This window comes from Esox lucius, chromosome 8 (assembly GCF_011004845.1).
Source record: "Esox lucius isolate fEsoLuc1 chromosome 8, fEsoLuc1.pri, whole genome shotgun sequence".
NCBI classification, from domain to species: Eukaryota; Metazoa; Chordata; class Actinopteri; order Esociformes; family Esocidae; genus Esox; species Esox lucius.
The window spans coordinates 26,702,464-26,724,398 of record NC_047576.1 but is presented as its reverse complement, the minus strand read 5'-3'; the positions used below and the strand labels follow the sequence as shown (position 1 = coordinate 26,724,398).

At 43.2% G+C, this 21,935-nt stretch overlaps 3 protein-coding genes across 3 annotated transcripts; 1 reads left to right on the top strand and 2 right to left on the bottom strand.

Annotated features, from left to right (window-relative positions):
• Positions 1-20: 20 nt before the first annotated feature.
• On the bottom strand, positions 21-10,967 carry naprt (nicotinate phosphoribosyltransferase). Its single transcript, XM_010872457.3, has 13 exons — positions 9,680-10,967; positions 8,948-9,075; positions 8,647-8,729; positions 8,442-8,572; positions 5,672-5,787; positions 5,338-5,534; positions 3,339-3,479; positions 3,138-3,222; positions 2,867-2,947; positions 2,672-2,774; positions 2,425-2,582; positions 2,017-2,124; positions 21-1,385 (listed from the first exon to the last, which is right to left on the bottom strand). Exons 1-13 carry the CDS (start codon positions 9,924-9,926, stop codon positions 1,299-1,301), a joined length of 1,665 nt encoding a protein of 554 aa, XP_010870759.2. The 5' UTR covers positions 9,927-10,967; the 3' UTR covers positions 21-1,298.
• A 2,119-nt stretch (positions 10,968-13,086) lies between these two features.
• c8h8orf82 (chromosome 8 C8orf82 homolog) lies at positions 13,087-15,513 on the bottom strand. Its single transcript, XM_010872454.3, has 4 exons — positions 15,179-15,513; positions 15,046-15,094; positions 13,951-14,112; positions 13,087-13,683 (listed from the first exon to the last, which is right to left on the bottom strand). Exons 1-4 carry the CDS (start codon positions 15,341-15,343, stop codon positions 13,328-13,330), a joined length of 732 nt encoding a protein of 243 aa, XP_010870756.2. The 5' UTR covers positions 15,344-15,513; the 3' UTR covers positions 13,087-13,327.
• A 620-nt stretch (positions 15,514-16,133) lies between these two features.
• On the top strand, positions 16,134-19,788 carry si:ch211-191a24.4 (uncharacterized protein LOC100150331 homolog). The gene is made up of 6 exons (XM_010872453.4): positions 16,134-16,272; positions 16,370-16,404; positions 16,808-16,934; positions 17,689-17,813; positions 18,076-18,236; positions 18,429-19,788. Exons 3-6 carry the CDS (start codon positions 16,810-16,812, stop codon positions 18,930-18,932), a joined length of 915 nt encoding a protein of 304 aa, XP_010870755.1. The 5' UTR covers positions 16,134-16,272; positions 16,370-16,404; positions 16,808-16,809; the 3' UTR covers positions 18,933-19,788.
• Positions 19,789-21,935: the final 2,147 nt, after the last annotated feature.

Sequence of the window (21,935 nt, the reverse complement as noted above, 5' to 3'; positions counted from 1 at the left end):
GGAAAAAGTTCTGACATGATTTATCTTTGTCTCATTCTTTTACATCACAAAAACTTGGCATTTTAACAGGGGTGTGTAGACTTTTAATATCCACAATATTGGCAGCGATACACCATGGCAACTTTTAAATAACATTGTCTAGATTGCCTGAACTCTGTAACCTATTTATTGTGTTTACTTGAAAATACTTAATAAGATGGTATCCTGAAATGACAGCACAACAACAATATAATTCTAAATTAACAATTATTGTACTTTTTTTTTTAATTGCAAGAGGAAGTTGTGTTTCAATTCTACATGAATATTTGGCACTGGTGTCTTTGTGGCGATCTGCTAAGCTCAAATGTCAAATAAACAATATTATTAATGTTTTTAATAGTTTGAGCACAAAACATTTGTCAAACATTTACACTGAAAATATTCAAAATAGTTGGAACGTGTATACAATATAGGTATTGTATATATTCTTCATGAATACTGTTCTTCATGAATATTGTAGACAATAATCAAGGCCAATTCAAACACAATTCTATGAAAAGATTTTAAGCTTCTTTCAACTATACTAAAACTACATCACTACTCACAGCTTACAACAGATTTGAGTTCTACCATACTTACCCTTATTTGTTAGTCAATTTAGCCAAAACAGTATGACTTTGGTTAAGGTTTGACAGATTTTGTGTCATGCTACCAGTCCTGTAATCTGAAACTAACACAATTTATCCTTTAAAATGTCTTCCTACTGTATGTTCCCACCCTAAACCTTTATTATTCACCACTAAAAAGGTCAGGGTACTGTTTAGTGGGAGGAAACTGGATGATAGTAATAACATTTTCTTCAAAAACAAACAAAAATTATGTTTCTATTGGAAATGTTCAGGAAGCACCTTCTTCATTATCAAATGTTTTTAATACTAAACACAGGTTTAGATATTTAGTGGATGTTATAAAATCTTACTAATATAACGATGATCCAAGATCAGCTTAAGTCTCTGCTAATTCCATCTCTGTGAACCAATGAGTTGGCATGAAAGTGACCCAGTAGTAGGCTAGGTTGAGTTGCCATCATAAAACTGATGGTGTGACCTGATTAGTCTGGTTAGACCCTAGAATTAGGACAAATCAGGAAGTAGGAAACACAAGAGGAAGATTAAAAATAATATTACTATTAATCCCTCCCTCTGTGCAAGGGTTCATCCCAAATGACACCCGATTCCATATTTAGTGCTATACCTTTTAGCCAGTGCAATACACTGGTCATAATCAGTGCACACAATAAAAAGGGTGCCACTAGTGTGTCAGTTGGCCAGAAGAAAGTTGCTGTCGTTGCTGCTGTCTTTTCTAATCTCAGCAATCAAGTTATGGAGTTTCTCAGACACCGCCACCTGTAGGAGGAAATATGGAACATGGTAATAATGCAATGTGATGGTCAAAGTGTGTTAAAAGTGAGCCGTGCACTTCCGTTTTTTGGTTGCTAAAGCGTTTTAGAATGTGTGTAAAGTGTTTGCCCTCATACTCCCTCAAACAATGTTCACCTGTTTACTGTGGCAACCGGCAGGTGACCTACTGTGGCAACCGGCAGGTGACCTACTGTGGCAACCGGCAGGTGACCTACTGTGGCAACCGGCAGGTTACCTACTGTGGCAACCGGCAGGTTACCTACTGTGGCAACCGGCAGGTTACCTACTGTGGCAACCGGCAGGTTACCTACTGTGGCAACCGGCAGGTTACCTACTGTGGCAACCGGCAGGTTACCTACTGTGGCAACCGGCAGGTTACCTACTGTGGCAACCGGCAGGTTACCTACTGTGGCAACCGGCAGGTTATCTACTGTGACAGTCGGCAGGTTATCTACTGTGACAGTCGGCAGGTTATCTACTGTGACAGTCGGCAGGTTATCTACTGTGACAGTCGGCAGGTTATCTACTGTGACAGTCGGCAGGTTATTTACTGTGACAACCAGCAGGTTATATACTGTGACATTCAATGTTTTTTTGTTTACTCTATAATACTCACTGTATAGGTGTCTGGCTCCTCCAGTCTCTTGTAACGGGGGTGCAAGTTCTGGATGGAGTGCTGAACTTTCTCCCTGGTCTCAGCTGTGCTGCACATTGGTTGACTGATCTAGAGGAGGGAGAGATGTAGAGACATTAAGCTCAATCCAACCAGGGTCTATACCCAGTGGTCCAACCCAAATTGGAACACCAACATTTTACTGTCAGAAGTATTTAGGCAAAACAATTTACAGGTGCATAGACCCTGCAGAACCTAAGGCACAGACAGCCTTGTAGGGGCTTATTCTGAATGGAGGTTCATCCGCTACCCCAGTGTCTGTGTGTGTTTGTTTGTGAGTGTGTGTTGGTGTGTGTGTTTGTGTGTTGGTGTGGTGTGTATGTGGAGCTTCTATGACTCCACCAGGCTCACCTGTCCTTTAATGTAAACATCCAGACGTAGACAGGTGACCTGAGAAGGTGTGATTGATTGACAGGTCTGGTCCCCAACCACTGGATGACACTTTACCGCCTCACCCGCAGTAGGGGCAGGCTCCTCCCTCAGACACAACAGGTCCAGAAACGGATGGCCTGGAAAACAGATGACAAAAGAAAGAGATTGAGTAAAGGACTGAGTGTTCATGACAGTTTCCATCCTATATTAGAGGTCGCCTCCTCACCTTCCGTATCCAGCATTCTATAGATGGCCTTCCTCCCAGGGACTGTGCTTTTCTCAGGGTCCTCACTGAACTTCATTCTGGGGCTGCCCCGAACCTCCACCAACTGATGGGGACAGTAAATCGAAAGCCAGACAATTGTAGTAGAGGATAAAGTGAGAAGGGGATGGACAGAGCGTCTGTGTGTGTTCTCATTACCTTGTACACACACCCGAGGGAAGGCTGTCTTGTGCAAGTGACCAGATGTGTCCCAACACCAACCACATCGATCTCATTCTCCTGAAACAGGAACAGACAGAGTAGATATGAGGAAAGACAGGGGGAGAGACGGATCAGTGGGAGAGGAAGGTAAGGAAGAAAAAGATTGATAAGAGAAGGGATAACTAGTTCTGTCTTCAGCTGAACCTTGACATCTAATGTCTGTCTTCATCTGACCCCTGACCTCTGGAATGTATGTCTAGTTCCTCACCTTCAGGTTGAGTTCAGCCATGCCATGTTCCGAGATGTTATTGGTGCCCACAATGGTGAGAGAATGGAAAGCAGGGATGGAGAATCTAGAGAGATCGAGGAGAGAAAAGATATTTGATGATGTCATCAGAAAGGAGACTGGTGAGACTGACTTCACATACGCAAGCATGTACACATACACACACGTGTCCTGGTCCTTTACCGCTCGCTGCAGAGTCTGAAGACACGGCGTACTTCCACTGACTGCCTGCAGAGGTCTCCACTGTCCAGACGGACACCAAGTGGTCTGTAGTCCAGCTCAAACAGAGATAAGGCCACTGCACAGAAGTTCAGCAGGCCACTACTGCAGAGACAATATGAACACACCAGGTAAGAATGGAAACACCAGTCCCATTGGTTCAAACCACCACTACAGACATACAATATACAGCATAAACACACAACTAAATGCAGCATAAGAGAGCCTACAGACAGTACAAGGAGGTCTTTTTGCCGGACCGCGTAAGCGGAGCCGGCCAAGAAGAGCGAATGTCTCTTATTGAGTGAGTGACTGACTGACTTGTAATGCCGTCACGTAGTGGTTAAAGACAGTGCCTCTCATGTGGAAGACCTAAGTTCAAATCTATTGAGAGCAATGACATTTATTAATTATTTCTGGTAGATTCCATGATTCGCTCGTCTTTTCACTTGATGAAAAAGTTAGCTATCGTCACCTTTATTGATAGTTATTGTATAAATGTCATTCGTGAATGAAAGAAAAAGGTAAGTTGTTTTGCCATGAAAGAAAAAAATACGTTCTTATGCCATTATATGAAATAGCTTTGGCAGACACACTAGCAATTGCTCAATTCTTATGACTATTCCAGTAAGTTAGTAGATACCGGTAAAACTTATTACTGGCTAAAACGCTGTTCAAACGGCCAGTGGCAAACGCTCCGTGGTGTTGTGGTTAACGACACAGCCTTTCGCACGGGCAATCCGGGTTTGACTCTCAAGGTGGCAACATTTTCAATTGTGGGCCGGCTGAACTAGGCTTGCCTGGTTTCTTGTTTTATATACACACACAAATAACTCATGATCCTCCCCCTATCCCAGGGAGACCCCTCCCCCAAACAAAGTCCAAACTACACTCAGAAAGAGAACCAAATGTACAATCTAACATTACACCTATTACAGTGTCAACAACTTTAAGTAGGAAAGGAAGGGTTGTTCAAATTTGGCTTAGGTGTAACTCATATACTGAATTCCCTCCAAATGTAATGTGTTTGCCAAATTGTTGAACCACAATTTAGCTGAAGAGAACTCTTTCATTTCCAAAACATCAGAAATCTATTTTTGGGGGGTTGAAATGACACTGCACAAAATGTGTTTCTGTTGTTACTTGAGTAGGCTGTTTGTTTGTTCTGATACTTAATTAATAGTGGATGTGATGTGAGTCAATCAGGGTCTCTGCTGCGTTTGAAACAATCTCAAAGATTCCAGACCTTCAAAATGTGTTTAGAGCACAGAGCAAAGCCTCAAAAGAGGCCATGGCATCTTTATTAATCCCCAGGTCTCTCCTTGGAGAAAGGTCCTGTCAAAGTTAGAAGAGCAAAGGAGGGGTTTCTCACTATCAGAGAAGAAATTACATTTGCCAAAGATCATTTGCTTCAAGATATTGAGAGTATGATAGGATTATACAATATAAAGTGATCTCTTCAGACTAACTGGGTAGAGGAACACAGCACCAATAGAAAAGAGAAGGCAATCTTCCTGCTCTTTGCTAAACTGGCTAGAAGAGGCGGGAACATTGTCCAGCCAAAACATGATGGTTAAAATATTTGAAGGTGGTTGAAAAGTTAGTGCAATGACTGGAGGTCTGTGTCAACAGCTAGAATGTTCTTTTAGACTTTGTGCCAGTTTGATTGAGGGGAAGTAGATACAGGGCCTCAATGCTAACGTATGTAACTATCCCTTAAACTATCCTTTTGAACTATTAGTGTAAACTATCCCTTTAACAGGGCCACAACAGAGAAATCCAGCAATCAAAAGACTCTAATATTACAGGGCAAGAAAATGCAGTAGCCTTCCCTGGAGTGCTTATAGCTCTTAAAGTTTCACCACTGGGATATGGGCTATCTCAAGCTGGCAATGGTCCTAGAAGGCTGGAAGCCACCATCCACAGAGAAGGCAGCGACGAGTAGAGAAACAAGTGGGGTTACCAGGAGACGCTGTAGCTGTCAATGACTGGCAGGAAGTTGTGTGGGTAGGCAACGGCGTAGGACAGAAAGGCGGCCAGCTCGCCCTCACGGATCTTCCCAGGTTCCGCCCCTAGCAGCTCACACACAAGCCGCAGCCAACCCTTGGTCAGTGAGATAAGATCGATGCTTTCATGGTCCCCATTTGCGGTCATTAGCGTCTGATTGGACGGAAGAGGAGAGACAAGAAATGATCAACAGTTTTGCTATTATTAATATGTTATTAACAGTTTGGGAATGCTTCCTTTGTGATGAGGTTAAGTCCCAACTTGGAACACAACACACGTGGGAGACTCACATGAGGCCAGACCTCCTCCAGGGAAGAAAAGGAAGTTACATAGGAATGTGCCATGGTTCCCGCCACAGGGACACCAAACAGGAAGCCAGCCTGGACATTACTGGTAAGATCAAAGCCTGACACACAGAAAGATGAGAGGGTTAATGTCTCTGTGTGTGTGTGTGTTTATTTTGTTTATTTCTTAAAGGCCATTTAGACAAGACAGATGCCTTCCGTCTTGTCTACAGCGTGCGTAAGTCACGCTCAACTGGTATTTTGAGCGGGTGATTGACGTGGCCAGTCAAGAACTTTCCCTGGAAAGTTATTGTCCCTGGAAAAATGTCTTGGTAGCTACGGCAGTATCTTTGTGGTAACTGTCCTGCTGCATGTTGAAGCACTGTCCTATTAGATTAGATACATTCTGTTGGGACTGGTTCTCAGTGGGCAAGACCTTTCCCTACACTTCATAACACATCCTGCTGCTCCTGTCAGCAGTCACGCCATCATTGAAGACAAGAGAGCCAGTTCCAGTTGTAGCCATACAAGCCCAAGTCGGGTATGTTTACGATCTGCTGAGACTTTGGTATGGTTTTTTTTCTTCCCCAGTCATCTGCTATAGAGGGCTTTCTAGGTGTACCAGATTGTATGCCATTGCAGTGCTCACCAGTGCTTGACTGGTCAACCATTGTTGATGGTCAGCATGACTTGCATTGACTTCCTCGGACCTGTTGTAGGACACCAGCACAAAAAACTCTGAATGTAAATGCAAAGCCTGGAATCAAGGCTAGATGTTGACAGCCTAATAGCAAACTCCTGCGAAGTCAAACATCCAAATACTTTTGAACTCTAAAATGAGGTGACTATGTACAAAATGTGTCATTTTGTACATAGTCTGATATGGGTGAAGGGTTTATCTGATATGGATGAAGAACATGTAATTAAATTTGACACTTTCAACCAGTAGTCACTGTATCATTTTGTTACATTCTGGAATACGGAGCAAAAAACACAGTTTTTCACTGTCCAATATGTAATCTCCCTTTATGTTGCTGTCATGACACGAAGTAGCCAATAGGAGGCCTACACATTAGAACTGTATTGAAGGGATCACGGTACATGAGTCTTTAGACTCATTAAGAACAGATTTAGTCTCAGGAGGCCATACCTACAAATCTCATTAGACTGGAAACTTTTGATCTTGAAAAACAGTTTGACTGGTGTCAGGGCTTAGACTGCTGTTGTATGTTACATTTCAAGACGCCTCCTCCCACACGTATTGAAGGCGAGGTAAGTGATGTATTCGCTGATTCTTTTTATGTAATTCACACTTTTACACTTAGGTAAAAGACTGTGACAGGAGCTACTGTTTATAAAACCCACCACTCAGCTTTACAAGTCCTGTTCCATCCTCTAAAGCAAGTGTGAATTCCAGTCACACCATTGATGATTCACCTTAAAAAAGGCTTGGAACCAGTCTGTTCAAGCCACGTGCCAACAAATGAGGCTGCTTTTCTACTATAATGATGTTTGCTTGGGGCAACAAGGCATGGTTTGCTAGCTGGGGAAAAAACAAATCATGGACAGTGCTTTAGCAGTCACCCTGATATTGGCAGAACTAACATTAGTTACTTCCCTTGTGGCAGTGCTGCAGCAAAGGAGAGCAAAGGACTTTGTCACTCTCCCCACTGAACAGATTCTATCACTGACATCCAGATGGTTATCACTGACAATGTTTATGACGAGTAATGTCTCCCATAGGCTGCTATCCTCCTCAAAAGCAGTCTTAAATAGAAAAGCTACAGCGACGTCTGCCCGGTGGGAAACAACGCAGTGCCGGCGGTGCTCTCTCGTTTACACCACCATGTCATTTGACACCACTTTCTTTGAAACACTATTTAACGAAAAAGGTTTGCCACGTAATTACGGCCGGCGACATAAATGATACAGCTGAAGGGCAAACCATGTTTTCGCTGCCCAGTGGGAAGGCAACTCACTGACGGCGAACAATATGCTTTGGTCATTCACACCAGCATGACACTATAAATCACAGGGAATAACGTTAGCCACGTGCATGTCATATCGTAGAAATTCTATGTTTATTTGGATGAGTGAGTGATATATAAATACTGGTCACCATTTAATTAGCTCCTGGCCGGTGTTGCCAGGTAGACAGCTTAACTTACTACAGTAGTAAGCCACTTAGCTCAGATAGTCTGAGTCCAGGTTAAGAGTATCATTTTGCTTTGATATGAGCTGTATGCCTTCTAACCATCACCATAATCTAGTGAGCACCTTTTGGAGCTCCACCCAAACAAGCCATTTGATTGGGTTGACACATTGTGATTTAAACTGGGTTCCACCCTTGTTTTTAAATTTCAGGTTTTGTGTTGAGTGATTCAATCCAGTTAATAATTGAGATTACAAAGGTTAGGGTAGACTAGTCAGTCCATATTTGACAATAACTCAAAGTTGATCCCTTTGACATTTTCTAAGAAAGAAATGGGATATAAATACACGCTAAATCTTTGTTTGCATAATATGCTAGATCCCTGGTGGTCCACAGGGATGTTGCAGGTGGTCTGCTTAAAGTGTTCCAAAAACAATAAGAGTTATTGCATGAACTATTATAAGCAATTTACATACATTTTTACAAACATTTTAATGTTTAGGTGTAGGCTGCAACATCTCTGTCGGGACTGAGGTGTTGTATATAGACATGATTGAAAAGCCATGTGTGTGTGTTTGTGTGTGTGGGTGTTTGTATCAGTATGCCCTTATGGTGACCCCTCACCTCCAATGTATGCGTATCTTGAGGCTGTGAGGCCACCGTCAGGCCCCTGGGCTCTCCTCAGGCCCATCTCTAAGAGCTTCCTCCTGGAGCCAGCAGCCATACGGAAACGGGCAGCATTACTGCACACCAGACTGGGGAGCGAGGGGAAAAGAATGACCACATTGCACCATATATTGTCTGTACGTATGTGTGTGTGCGCACATACCTGGCATAGTTAACCAGACACAGTAGGCTGGTCTCCAGTAGTTGAACAACAGCCAGAGGACCAGAAACCTCCATCAGAGGTACCTGCATACAGGAGAGCAGCACAAAGGTCAAGCCTTCCACCCACCCTGCCACCGTCTATAAATGTATAACCTCCCCCTAGGGGCAGGGTTGGGGTTACGAGGGGCTAGGGGAAGTTTGCTGAAATCAGACACTGCACCGCCAAAGGACATTGTGAAATGTGAACCCTGCTTGGGGTGGGGGACGACCCTAATAACCATTGACCTCTGACGCCGTCCTACCCTGGCGAAGACCACGGTTCCCTCTGGGGCAGAGCGGACTGTGACATTAGAACAGTCCAATTCCCGTAGAAACACGAAGAAGGCGGGGTCAGTGGCTGGGGGCAGTACTGAACGTAGGTACTCCAAATCTATAACACAGTTATACTTTCTTCACTAACATCAATAACATAGTCAGAATGTACATTATTTATTTAGCAGACACTCTAATATTTAGCATTTTACAATCAGTATTATATATAAAAAAATTATAAAAATCTATAACACAGCAAATCTCGTAACAGCCCATGAGAGAAAGCTTTTACGCAACATTGCGGTCTTGTGTAGCAAGGTAGGACACTAGCTTTTCCATATAATATAGCCTACATGTCAATAGCCTGATATTAACGTTTGGTATATAGTAGGTAACAGGGTGCAATTTGGGGCTGCTTGGGACGTATTACTGACAGCGCGAGGAGACTCACGAGGGAAAGTGGTTGCAAAGTTCGTGAAGTGGTTGCGAAGTTCAGAGGAGGTCCTATCTAATCTATTGACCTTATTACCGACGAAAAGCGCCATCCGTTCTTCATAGAAGCCAAGAAAGGGTCCTGCTTTAGTACAGTAGGTTATGTTATAACCCCTCATTACGCAACGGTATATAGAACAACGAAATATTAAATAAAATACGCCATGAGATACATAAAAACACATCTGTTGCTTTTTACATTGGCATACAATTTAACGCAAAACCCTCACCTTCGTCCGAGAATCTAAAGCTCCGCAGAAACAGGAGACAGTCGAGAAGTCCGGAGAAAAGCGAGAAGCCTCCTCCGAACGGGTTGTCGCGGAAGAACAGCTCGAATACGGCGGGTTCGTTGTGTCTGCCTGCCCGCCAGTAGGCATAAGCCATGGTGAATTGGTAGAGGTCGGTAAGAAGCGGCGGGACCCTCTCCCGGATTGACCGCTCCACAGCAGCACATGCCTGGCTTGACGGCGGTGCCATGTTCCCCTAACCCTTGTTCAAGTTAAACTGTTGCAGAGATCTCTGGGACATGCCGTTTTCTACCAGCCCGCCCCTAACTTACTTGGTATGAAAGGAAACGCGACGTCGAGACTAAAATATCCCTCAACATAGATTTGTACTAGTGTTGACCACAGCCATGTGGGCCCTGGTGTAAAGTCGTTTTTACAAGCAGCATGGTGCAAACATCCATGGATTCCATGAGCATTCTGCTCATAACTGTCAGTAAACCTAAACCTGGGCCACCAAGCCCCATCCCAAACACTCTCCTTAGGGGTATTCCAGACAACTAAATTAGCGTGATTGTACGTGTAAAATGCATTCATCCGTACTAAATGTGTAACAATAGTTACAGATGATTTGGAAAAAGCTTATTGTCCTACCACTGACTCCATTTATTGTTTAATAAGTTTAAATTATGTATATTCAACCATGTATAGCCAACAACAATTAGAACCAGGGGTTTAAAGCTAGCTTTAGCAAGCAGTTGGAGTCATTTCTATATAACTGACATCCGTAGAAACACGAACGAACATCAACGTTTGTGTAAAACGAAACACTTCTTGAAGAGAGTGAGCCAGCAAACACTCGAGATCCGCAGTCGCCTTGAGCTGTTCATATGCATGATGAATCGTGGAGCAATCAGAGCAGTACAAGTTATGTGACGTCATACCCGTATACCCTGATTGGCTAATAGCCATGGTCTATGAGACCTTATACTACCAGTATGACATCACATAATTTGCATAACTGGTTTAGAACAATAAGGCATCTTTGGAGGAGTTTGTTGTGAGCAAAACAAGTTCGCAATCCAGGGTGCAATTTGAGACAGTGAGTACAAGTAGGCTACATTCACCGAAAGGCATATTTCACAACTTAATATTATTGCTTTCAGCAGGTGCTTGTAACCCAACCTGTTGTAGCCATGACCCCAATCCCCCAAAACAACTTTTGAAATCAAAGCCAATTGATTGAAAGTAAAACAATTTCTATATGTACATTATTCTTCGTACCCATCAAAGTATTGTCTTGCTGAAATGTGACTCTAACTCCCACGCCTGGGGTTCTCTGCTCTCTTATCACAGGTTTTCTTCAAGGACACCTGTTTTATGTTCCAGCCATCCTTCCCTCAGTCCTGACGATTCTCCCCGTCCCTGCTGCTTATACGCTTCACCGTAGCATGATGCTCCAACCACATTACTCCGCATGGATTGGATTTGCCAGGACAGTACCTTGTTTAAGCCAGACATGCACATCCTCTCAGGGTGCATGTCATATTGCCTTTTTACATAGGACTGGCTTCCATCTAGCCACTCATGCATAAAGGCCTGATTGGCAGAGTGCTGCAGAGATGGTTGTCTTTTTGACAGGTCTTTCGATCACTGCAGAACTCTAAAGCTCTGATGGCCTTTGGGTTCTTGGTTAACTCCCTGACAAAGGAGACCAATGGCTTTGTAATGCACTGTTAAGTGTAGGGCCTTATATAAACAGGTGTGTGCCTTTCTAAATCATGTCCAGTCAAATAAATGTGCCAAACGTTCCCTTGCAATCATGTTCTAGAGACACTTAAAGCAATGTTTAAAAGACACAGGAGGCATCTGAGCTCAATATGGACTGTCATGGAAAATGTTCAGTGCTTACGTACATTAGATATTTCTGTTTCATTTTCAATACATTTCTAAAATGTGTTTTTGCTATTTCATTACTGGTAATTGTGCTTAGATTGTTGGCATAATATACACTCACCTAAAGGATTATTAGGAACATCATACTTATACTGTGTTTGACCCCCTTTCGCCTTCAGAACTGCCTTAATTCTACGTGGCATTGATTCAACAAGGTGCTGAAAGCATTCTTTAGAAATGTTGGCCCATATTGATAGGATAGCATCTTGCAGTTGATGGAGATTTGTGGGATGCACATCCAGGGCACGAAGCTCCCGTTCCACCACATCCCAAAGATGCTCTATTGGGTTGAGATCTGGTGACCGTGGGGGCCATTTCGGTACAGTGAACTCATTGTCATGTTCAAGAAACCAATTTGAAATGATTCGAGCTTTTTGACATGGTGCATTATCCTGCTGGAAGTAGTCATCAGAGGATGGGTACATGGTGGTCATAAAGGGATGGACATGGTCAGAAACAATGCTCAGGTAGGCCGTGGCATTTAAACGATGCCCAATTGGCACTAAGGGGCCTAAAGTGTTCCAAGAAAACATTCCCCAAACCATTACACCACCACCACCAGCCTGCACAGTGGTAACAAGGCATGATGGACCCATGTTCTCATTCTCTTTACGCCAAATTCTGACTCTACCCATCTGAATGTCTCAACAGAAATCGAGACTCATCAGACCAGGCAACATTCTTCCAGTCTTCAACTGTCCAATTTTGGTGAGCTCATGCAAATTGTAGCCTCTTTTTCCTATTTGTGGAGATGAGTGGTACCCGGTGGGGTCTTCTGCTGTTGTAGCCCATACGCCTCAAGGTTGTGCGTGTTGTGGCTTCACAAATGCTTTGCTGCATACCTCGGTTGTAATGAGTGGTTATTTCAGTCAAAGTTGCTATTCTATCAGCTTGAATCAGTCGGCCCATTCTCCTCTGACCTCTAGCATCAACAAGGCATTTTCGCCCACAGGACTGCCGCATACTGGATGTTTTTCCCTTTTCACACCATTCTTTGTAAACCCTAGAAATGGTTGTGCGTGAAAATCCCAGTAACTGGGCAGATTGTGAAATACTCAGACCGGCCCGTCTGGCACCAACAACCATGCCACGCTCAAAATTGCTTGAATCACCTTTCTTTCCCATTCTGACATTCAGTTTGGAGTTCAGGAAATTGTCTTGACCAGGACCACACCCCTAAATGCATTGAAGCAACTGCCATGTGATTGGTTGATTAGATAATTGCATTAATGAGAAATTGAACAGGTGTTCCTAATAATCCTTTAGGTGAGTGTATGTTTAATTAATTATAAATTAAGTCAATAACCACAAAATATGGAGGAAGTGGCAGTCTATATACAGATTTAATTCCAATAAGTAGGCCTAGAACTAGTTTGCCAGTAATAGGAATACCGCTCATTTGCAGATTCATTTAGTATTTCTTGACATCCACCCTAAGCAGGGAGGGAAGGAACCAGAAACATTGAGTTTTTAATGGAGACGGTACCTTGAGCCTTGCTTATTGCAGATTTTACACATTACGTTGAGGGACTGTATTCAGGACCCACTTGGGCTAATTGACGTGACCATTTACATGTGATGTTGTGAATAACACAGATGCCTAATTCAAACCATTGAATTTACCATGTCCATTCTATACTGTGCATTTCAATACTCTCCGCCCACTCAGGAGGATCCATAACAACAGTGTTATCCCCATTAGCCCCCCCCACCCTCTCCAGACCCGTCCCCCTCTTCTGCGGGGAAACATCCTGCTAGTTCATTGGTTAGCGTGTGTCGTTGTCCAGCCCACAGGAAGTGTGTGGGCTGTCCTGATTGGCCCTGTTCAGGCAGGTACGAGAAGAAGGCGCTGAGCTCCATGGCGAGGGCCGATCTGACTAATCCGACACCCCCCAGGCGTTCAGAACAGGGATGGTAGACACGCCCACTACTGGGGTGCATATAGAGGGACTCTGGGTGGAATGGGACGGACAGCTTGTCCCCGCCCCAGCAGAAAGAGAGCAGCTCTGTGGCTCCGCCTTTCCCCATCGCCCCTGTGCTCACCGTTGCTGTTCCTGTTGGACAGAGTGGGTCACATTCCATGTCTCAACCAATGGTCGGGAAATCTGATGTTGTAAACACACAGAGATTGGGACGTCTGGCAAGCGTATCCATGTTAATTAACCGTGTACCTGGCCATAGTTTATCATAGTCTACACATTGTCTTTGTGGAGCAGCGTCAATAAATGAATCAATCAAACACTTGCAGCTGTCATAAAGGGCTTTATGAATAAATGCGGTTGACGGATTCATTTATTGATTGTCCGACTGATTGACTGTACCTCTGACAGCTGGCATCAGCTGGGTGAAGACCAGCGGGCGATCATCACAGCGGAGGAAGTTTCTCTCTCGTCCGCAGAGTGACAGGAAGGGGAAGTGATCCTGGTACCGCCCACTCTCATTTCTACGGAGACGGTTGAAGAAGAAGACCAGGAAGTCTTTGTCTGCAGATATAGGGAGAGAGAACAAAGGGCCAACTGAATTTTGACTTTTCCTTTTAACACAATCCATCCACATTGGCTCCCAGGGAGGAATTAGGATTAACTGTATTGATTAGGGACAGAGTCTCCGATTTTTTGGCAACTGTTTGGTTACTGGTGAGATGGTCTAACCGCTATCTGTCACCAATATAACAAAGATAATCTGACCAGATTTGAAACCATGTCTGCAGGGCACTATGGAATAACAGCGGTTTGACTTAACTACTCGCCCAACTCATTGCACACTGCTGTGTGAGAGGGAGAGCTGAGAGACTAAAAAGGGAGGAATGCAAAGAAGTACAGGGAGAAGTGGGTGTGAGAGGCCCAGACAATTAGACCAGTGAGCATCATTAACCCAGCTTGATGTTGCTCTCACATTCTGAAGAGAAAGAAAGGTCACAAGCAGCAGTCAGTCTGGTGTCATAAGATGAATGTTCAGTTCAGAAAAACTAATAATAATAGTATAATGCCAAACAGTATATTACAGGAACATCTACATTACTTCCCGTGTTCTCAATGTGGATTTCTAACGTTTGGGGCTAGAGGTTGGTGGACCTCCTACACTTGCACATTAACAGTATTGCTCAGCCCATAATCTCAGGCACATGACACACACACACACACACACACACACACACACACACACACACACACACACACACACACCTACTGCAGCATAGATCATCAGTACAGAGTATGAACAACAAGGTAAACATCCTGAAACCAGGAGAGTGCATAAATGTTTAGTCAAATAAGACTACATAGGATGTAATGGAACACTGATGCAAAACTGCTCCAACTTCTTGTCAATGTCAGCTCAGTGGGAGGTAAAGCTAAACTGAGAATGTGTGTGAACAGATTATACTAAATACAAGGGATTTGTGTGTGGGGGAATACCTTTGAAGCATGTGACAAAGTTCTTCACCTTAGTGTCATCAAGGAATAGCTGTGGTAAAAACAGAGGATCATTAGCGTAGTTGACTATAACTGCTAGCCGATTTCACGGTGTTTAAATGTGTAAGACTTTCACCTGTCCTTGGTGGTCGATGTAATAAAAGTATTCCCGAATGCGAGGTTCAGGGCTCTGTCCTTGTGTGTAGGTGACTTTAGTCCGTGTACCAAAGCTGGTCACCAACCGAATTACACGGGGGTACCGCAACCCCCTCAGCCCACTGCTGACCGCCAGGAGCAACATGAAGAGCCTTGCGGCCAGCTGCGTTACAAGTCAATGACTGATTATTCGAAATGTATCGTCTGACCTGTCTCAGATGATAACATATGATGACATGTAATGCTGTTACATAGCAAGAGCGTTGTTATGACGCTTGGCATCAGTAGCTACCGTGCCTACCGGAAGAGAAGCATTCTATGGTGGACGGACAAATTACGTTCATAAAGGAAACTACTGCCATCAACTGGAGTGATTAAGAAATGCAGGGGGGGGGGAGAAATCCAAAGTAGGGGCAAGTGTAAATATTAAAGGTCTTTGGGGTAGGCGTAGAAACCCTTTGTTATTTTGCGTCTCCCTGCTAGGTAAATGCACTCATCTGGGGTCCCTGGTTTGAATTAATCCATGATTAAATCTTATTTGGTTATTATCTGGTAAAAATCCCAGAAGTAAAGTTGGCTGTTTTTGTATCCTCGTTTGTCCTCATTGACCGAATTTGTGGATTAATTGCGAGCAAATAATAGTACTTTTTTAAATTAATTTGATTAGAATTAAAGGCACTAGCTCAGTTCCATGTATAAAACGACGTGAATAACAAGCCAAAATTATATTAATCTATTGATGTGAACAATCGTTTCAACATGACATGGCATGGACAACAGTTGTGGGTCTGATGCCTGTGTACAAATCGTCCTATTGTCATAGTCACTGAAAATCATCCGAGCATTATGAATATAAACTATCTCATCTTTTCATAGCAAAGGCATTCCAAGGGTTGAATCGTTGCAGTCACACTAGACCCCCTAACAGAGGGTTCTTTCGTGGAGATGGGACAACGATCAGACAAAGCGGTCGATTGACGCTGGTCATCGCTTGGCCAAAGACAGAGCCTGCAAGGCTGTCATTGTCAACAACCATTATAAACACAAATATAACGAGTCGAGAAACAACATACGGTAAACAAGCTAGGCCTACGTTGCTCTTATACCGGAATTTGATTTAAACATTTGGAATCCCACACCTGTCTAACTCGAGTTAACCATTTCCGTCTAGAGGGTGGAGTCGGTCACCTGAACAACAAGGATCAGGTAGGTAGGAGAGATTTTTTGAAGAGCGAACTAAGATTTTCACTAACATTTTTAGATTTTCCGATTCATAGTTTACCATGGAGTCCTCTTAAGTGCCAGTAAGTAAATAAATATATTTTATAAATTTCAACCGATAGCCTCAAAATGTTTCATTCTTTGTGTTTATGTTTTGGTTACTTCTTGATGTCACGTTCGGAACTATTCCCATTTCAGACTAGCTATGATCTTGGAGAATCAGACGTGGTTTAGACTCGTTTTTTTATACATACAAAACTATTCGAATCAAATAGAATCGTTATATTATAATGCATTTTATTTTGTCACGATATGCCTGTAAGTCCAAAGGTTAGGGTTGTTTGGTGGGTTTGTAGCATTTGGCGACTCTGGGTATTTTTCCGAGCAGGTATGAGCCAGCCGTCTCGATCGCACCGGGGAGAAGGGGAGAGAAATGGAAGGGGTCTCCGTGAGCATCGGGAACACAGGCCTCGACGGGAGCCGCCGCACCATGACATACAATCGTCAAGCGACAGGTGTGTTCACAAAATGTTTACACAGTCAGGATTGCATAATTGCTGCGCTTACCCTACTGTATTTGACAGACTGCATGATGTGTTGGCCAGCGGTTCCCAACAGGTACTTCTGGGTGTATTTGGCCTATCCGCAGGGGTACACACAGAAAGGGGTTAATTTGGGATTTGGTAAGTGTGGGACCCCTACTTTCTACTTGTCTCCTCCTAGGTCTCATTTCGACCACGTGTACAGAAGCTCAGCTCCTGCTGGCTCCCACGCAATTTAACTCCTCCAGACTGTTTTTTTTTTTTTTTTGTAATCCTTTTGAGGACATGACCCTCAAGAAATCCACATGCCCTAACCCTCTAAACATCAATTGACTTTCATTTATGCCTAAACTTAACCAAGCCCTAACACAAATGGTTTCCTGTTTGTCTGATTTTGCTACCTATGTGGGTGAATTTGGTCCCCACAAACACACTGTAATTATTAAATTTTTTTACTGTGTGATATTGTTCAGGTCTATCTGTGGTGACTCCTGTAGGGTGGCTGCTGCTTTGAGCAGGAGTAAAAGGGCATCCAAATGAACAAAACAAAGATGATTGAACTCTCAATTATAGAACTATTGGCTTCCTGGTAAAATTAACATGAGTGTGTACTGAAGACAGGGTAAGCACTGTTGCAGGCTAGCATATGTCTGGACAAAAATCCACTGCTAAGAGTGAGGGTTGAAAAATAGATTTTTAAGCCTCTTCCTCTCTCCCCCGACTATAGGTCCTCTTCTCAGCCCCCATATTACAGGGACTCTGCAAGAGGGCCACCGCCTCCAAAACACGTCAAGGGCGTCCAAAGGGAGGACCAGGACAGCTCCACATGCACTCATATCTGCTCCAGGAGAGGTAGGTAGTGCCGGTTTGGGAGTGTAAAGCCAGAGAAGTACCGGCCTGGAGAAAGTCATACCTTTGCAAGGGGGGGGGGGGGGGGGGGTACCTGTGTTCAACCAAACACTGAGTCACACAGACAGAGTTGCAGTCAGGATTCGGTTTCCCTCTCTTCACCTAAACCCGCCCAGCGATACTACAACCCCTTGTCATACCCCTCCCGTCAGACCGGTCGGACTGGTTGTCGTCATTTCCCCGTGTGTGCGTTCTCTCCCTGTAGGCATGGTGTTGATCTGTTCAATCCTGACCAACGGACTCGTCCTGATCTGCGTCGTGGCGGCTCAGATGGCCATGTCAGGCATGACCGCTATGGGTGGCCTGTCAGGGGGCAGCTTCAACCTCAACACTAACATTCCCTTCGAGGGCCAAGAGCTGCAGCAGGTAAGAAACCAGGCGTGCCTCCCAAATAACACTCAGTTCCCCACGTGGCGCACCACTTTTGAGGCCCCTTTTCAAACAAAGGGCACCATGTAAAGAATAGGGTGTCCTTTTGGAGGCGGATAGAACTTGGTGACATCGCACATCCTATCAGTAGCCCCACAGGGCCTAACCTAACCCCATACCTGATTGCAGGTGAGGGACCTGGATATGCAGTACAGCCAGATGAGAGCTCCTGGGGTCTACGGGGGCGTGGCATTTGCCCTCGTATTCGGTGTTCTCTCACTTGTATTTGTGGTCTCCGGTAACAAGCCACCCCACCTGCTGGACCCGAAGCTGCTGATTGGAGCGCTGGTGTTCCAGGGCCTGGGGGCGGTGCTCTATGTGGTGGCGGTGGGGTTGTACCTCCACTTTGTCATCCAGGTGAACAGCACTGATGTGTGTAAGCGGCGGGAGAGGATGTATGCCAGAGTGGGCTACACCTGGATGAACTGTGAAGTCGGGGGCGCGGACGCGGCCGTGGCGTTGTTCGGGCTCATCACAGCAATACTGTACGGCGCCGGTGCGGTGCTGATGTTCTTCACTGAGCGTGGGGTCAGAAACTACCTGAAGGAACGCAGGCAACATCAGCAGAGGGAGACAAAGACTGTGGATAAGATGGAAATGAGTGACTCAAGTCGTTCACCGTTGTCTGTTTAAGTGGGCGTTCCTGCTGTTATGCACCAGAAGGCACCGAATGGCTTCTTCATTCTATCCATTTTCATTGCCAGTCTGTCGATTCTTTTATAGTAAATGCACTTGCCAAACTTCAGTGTAGTAACTAAGACTTTATCTCAACCTCTTTTTCTAATTACATTTAATGACTTGCATTAGGTTTATGTTTAAAGTTGTCTGATTAACTTTTTTTCCCCCGTCCAGTCAGTTTTTTCATGTTTTGTTTGAAATGTAATCACAACACATTTTTGTGTAAAGCATGGATTTGGTATGAATTCCTTTTAATCTGCAACATTAATGACCCACTCTGATCTAACAGTCCTGTCTTATGCATTTTTTAAATGAAATTATTTGTATGTAAAATGTGCAAATGTTTTTGTGTGTGTGTGTGTGTGTGTGTGTGTGTGTGTGTATACGTATTTACATGGAGCCTCATGGAGCAAAAAAACATGTATGACTGAGGGTCCATGTAAATACATCTTTCCATTTATCTGCCACTCAAGTTTGTTTGGCACTCTCTTGTAAAACAAGAAATCCCATAATATCCATGTCAAATGGGAGATTCCAAAGTTGCCATGGCACTTTAAAGCAGCCTAAAATGATACCTCAGTATATTGTTTTGTATATATTTTAGAGAGGATTTTGTTTTTTATCAGCTTGTTTATTTGTAATAAATCATTAAGTGGTGATTAATTTGTCTGTTTATATCCATGGAGACAAACGACTGATCGCAAGTCTGAATTTTTGGGTTGGCTACCTAGATACTGGTTAATGTTTGCATTTGAAAGACTACAAGATAAGTGCTTTATATACCAAAGAAATAGAAATATAGGTTCTGGTCATAAAATTTGAATATCATCAAAAAGTTGATTCATTTCAGTAATTCCATTCAAAAAGTGAAACTTGTATAATGTATACATTCATTCCATACAGACGCACCTGTACATTAAATAATCAAAATATGAAAACGTATTTTTGAGCTGATCTGAGAGGCCTAACAGTGCAGTATGGGTTGAGCATGTCACTAATCTAATCCGTTGTCAGACCATGTAGTGCCTTAAAAGTGATAAGTGCAATTTTATAATCTACTCTGAACTTCATCGTAACCAATGTAGAGCTGCCAACACTGGGGTTATATGAGACCTCGATTTAGCTGAATTTTGTAAATCTTGGTGTTTACGTAGGGACTTATTGTTGAGGCATGTAAACAAAGCATTACAGTATTCTAGGCGAGATGAAATAAAAGCATGTATCATTTTCTCAGTGTCCTCAAAAAATAAAGCCAATCATATTTTGGCAATATTTTTTAGTTGGTAAAAGCATGACTGCATCAGTTTATTTTGGGTATTATATTCAAAATGTGTGTCTGGATCTAAGAAAACTCCCAAATTTCTGGCCAAAGGCACAATATTTTTGGCTAGCGATCCTACATCCAACCAAACTTAATCTGAAATATATGGGTGGCCAATTATTACAACTTCAGTGTTTAACTGAAAAAAATTATTGGACATCCAGTTTGTAACGTCCAATTATGCAGAACACACAGGCACACAAGATGCATCTCGCCGCTATATGGTCAATGAGAAATGAATGCGTTGTGGAAATCACACAGCTCGTAGTGAGGATATCCATTGCTCTGGAATTATGGTGGTTAGATTTTACTTTATCGCTGTAGCAGCGGCATAACCGAAGGTGTGTACGACGTCCAGGCCTTAGGCTGACGACCACATCAGGGCCAGCCAAACAACTCTATCACCTGGTGTCATAGGAAGGCTGCTGAGGAATGAGGACGTCACAGCCAGCGGTGTTAATGCGCTTAATCCACTAGTATGGCACAAGTCTCTGCCGTACGCAAGCAGGCTCCTTTGTGAGAGCCTGCTTTATCCTCGTGAATTACTTATTTTTTTTTGTTAATCTACGTAATTGTTAAGTTAACATTTGTTTTCACCGGTAGGCCTCTAATGCAATTCAGCTTTTAGTTGTGAATGTGTAGTTTACAAGATTAAATTGACCAAAGAAACAATGCCTTTCTATAAGATTCAGAGGTGTGATACATTAGCTGTCCTGCTTGGGGCGAAATCTCTTCAGATAGCCACTCCACCCCTCTCCGATCGGAGCTGGTCCTGTTGTCAATGAATCCTGTTGTTAGGGTGGACACAAGCATCTCGCCATTTTCTGATAAAAAAATAAATAAAAATACTACAGTATGACATAACTGGTTGCAACATCTGCAACCTTGACCTTTAATCTCAATTAAACAGGCACATGCTCTATCTTGGATAACAGCCATTTACCTCTGACGGATCACCGCCTCGCATGCCTTAGTGCTTTTGGAACACATAACCAACAAATTATTACTTAAAATATTTAAGGTAATATTTAATTATGCATGCAATTTAATTCAACTACAAGATACAGTCCTGACAAATCAGTCAGTCAGTTTTGGTCATTCTACTACAGAAGAGTTGCTGTAAAAGGATATTCTATTAAAAGCAAATGATGCAGACTGGCAACTATACTTTGATAGTTAGCAAGTCGACATCAGCTAACTCAGTCGCCGTTGACAAATAAGCTGTAAAGACAATGATTAAATGCATTTTTGTGTATTTTAGCTATCAGCCTTTACTTGGATGGCAATAACGTGAACAGGGTGAAAATCATATGGAGTCACAGTGATCATTTTCAGTTTTATTTCTTAGAACGCTGATTAGTATCCAATAAGATACATTATTAAAATGGTACATGATGTGTGCTTCGTAGTTATTGACACCATTCCAAGCTCTTTGGTACTGCAGTCTTATTGTCACATTCAGCATTCATTTTCTCAATCATTTTCTTATACCTTCACAGTAAACATTTTCTTAATGTGTGCATGTTGATATAGTCAAATGTGCAATTTGAGTAATTTTTTTGGAACCTAGGATGACAATAGTATCAAGACATTCCACTGGACATTCCACAGAAACAATGGCACTCCTTTTCAACGCT

Bases quoted from the DNA above. Each gene is read 5' to 3' on its own strand.
- c8h8orf82 (XM_010872454.3), bottom strand. From the start codon at position 15,343: ATGTTGCTCCTGGCGGTCAGCAGTGGGCTGAGGGGGTTGCGGTACCCC. The intron at 14,113-15,045 runs GTATTCCCCCAC...CTATATCTGCAG, and splicing joins CTTTGTCACATGCTTCAAAG to ACAAAGACTTCCTGGTCTTC. The intron at 13,684-13,950 runs GTACAGTCAATC...TCTGTCCAACAG, and splicing joins GCTGATGCCAGCTGTCAGAG to GAACAGCAACGGTGAGCACA.
- si:ch211-191a24.4 (XM_010872453.4), top strand. From the start codon at position 16,810: ATGAGCCAGCCGTCTCGATCGCACCGGGGAGAAGGGGAGAGAAATGGA. The intron at 17,814-18,075 runs GTAGGTAGTGCC...CTCTCCCTGTAG, and splicing joins TCATATCTGCTCCAGGAGAG to GCATGGTGTTGATCTGTTCA. The intron at 18,237-18,428 runs GTAAGAAACCAG...ACCTGATTGCAG, and splicing joins AGGGCCAAGAGCTGCAGCAG to GTGAGGGACCTGGATATGCA.
- naprt (XM_010872457.3), bottom strand. From the start codon at position 9,926: ATGGCACCGCCGTCAAGCCAGGCATGTGCTGCTGTGGAGCGGTCAATC. The intron at 8,573-8,646 runs GTATGTGCGCAC...CTCGCTCCCCAG, and splicing joins TGTCTGGTTAACTATGCCAG to TCTGGTGTGCAGTAATGCTG. The intron at 5,535-5,671 runs GTGAGTCTCCCA...CCGTCCAATCAG, and splicing joins TGGAGGAGGTCTGGCCTCAT to ACGCTAATGACCGCAAATGG.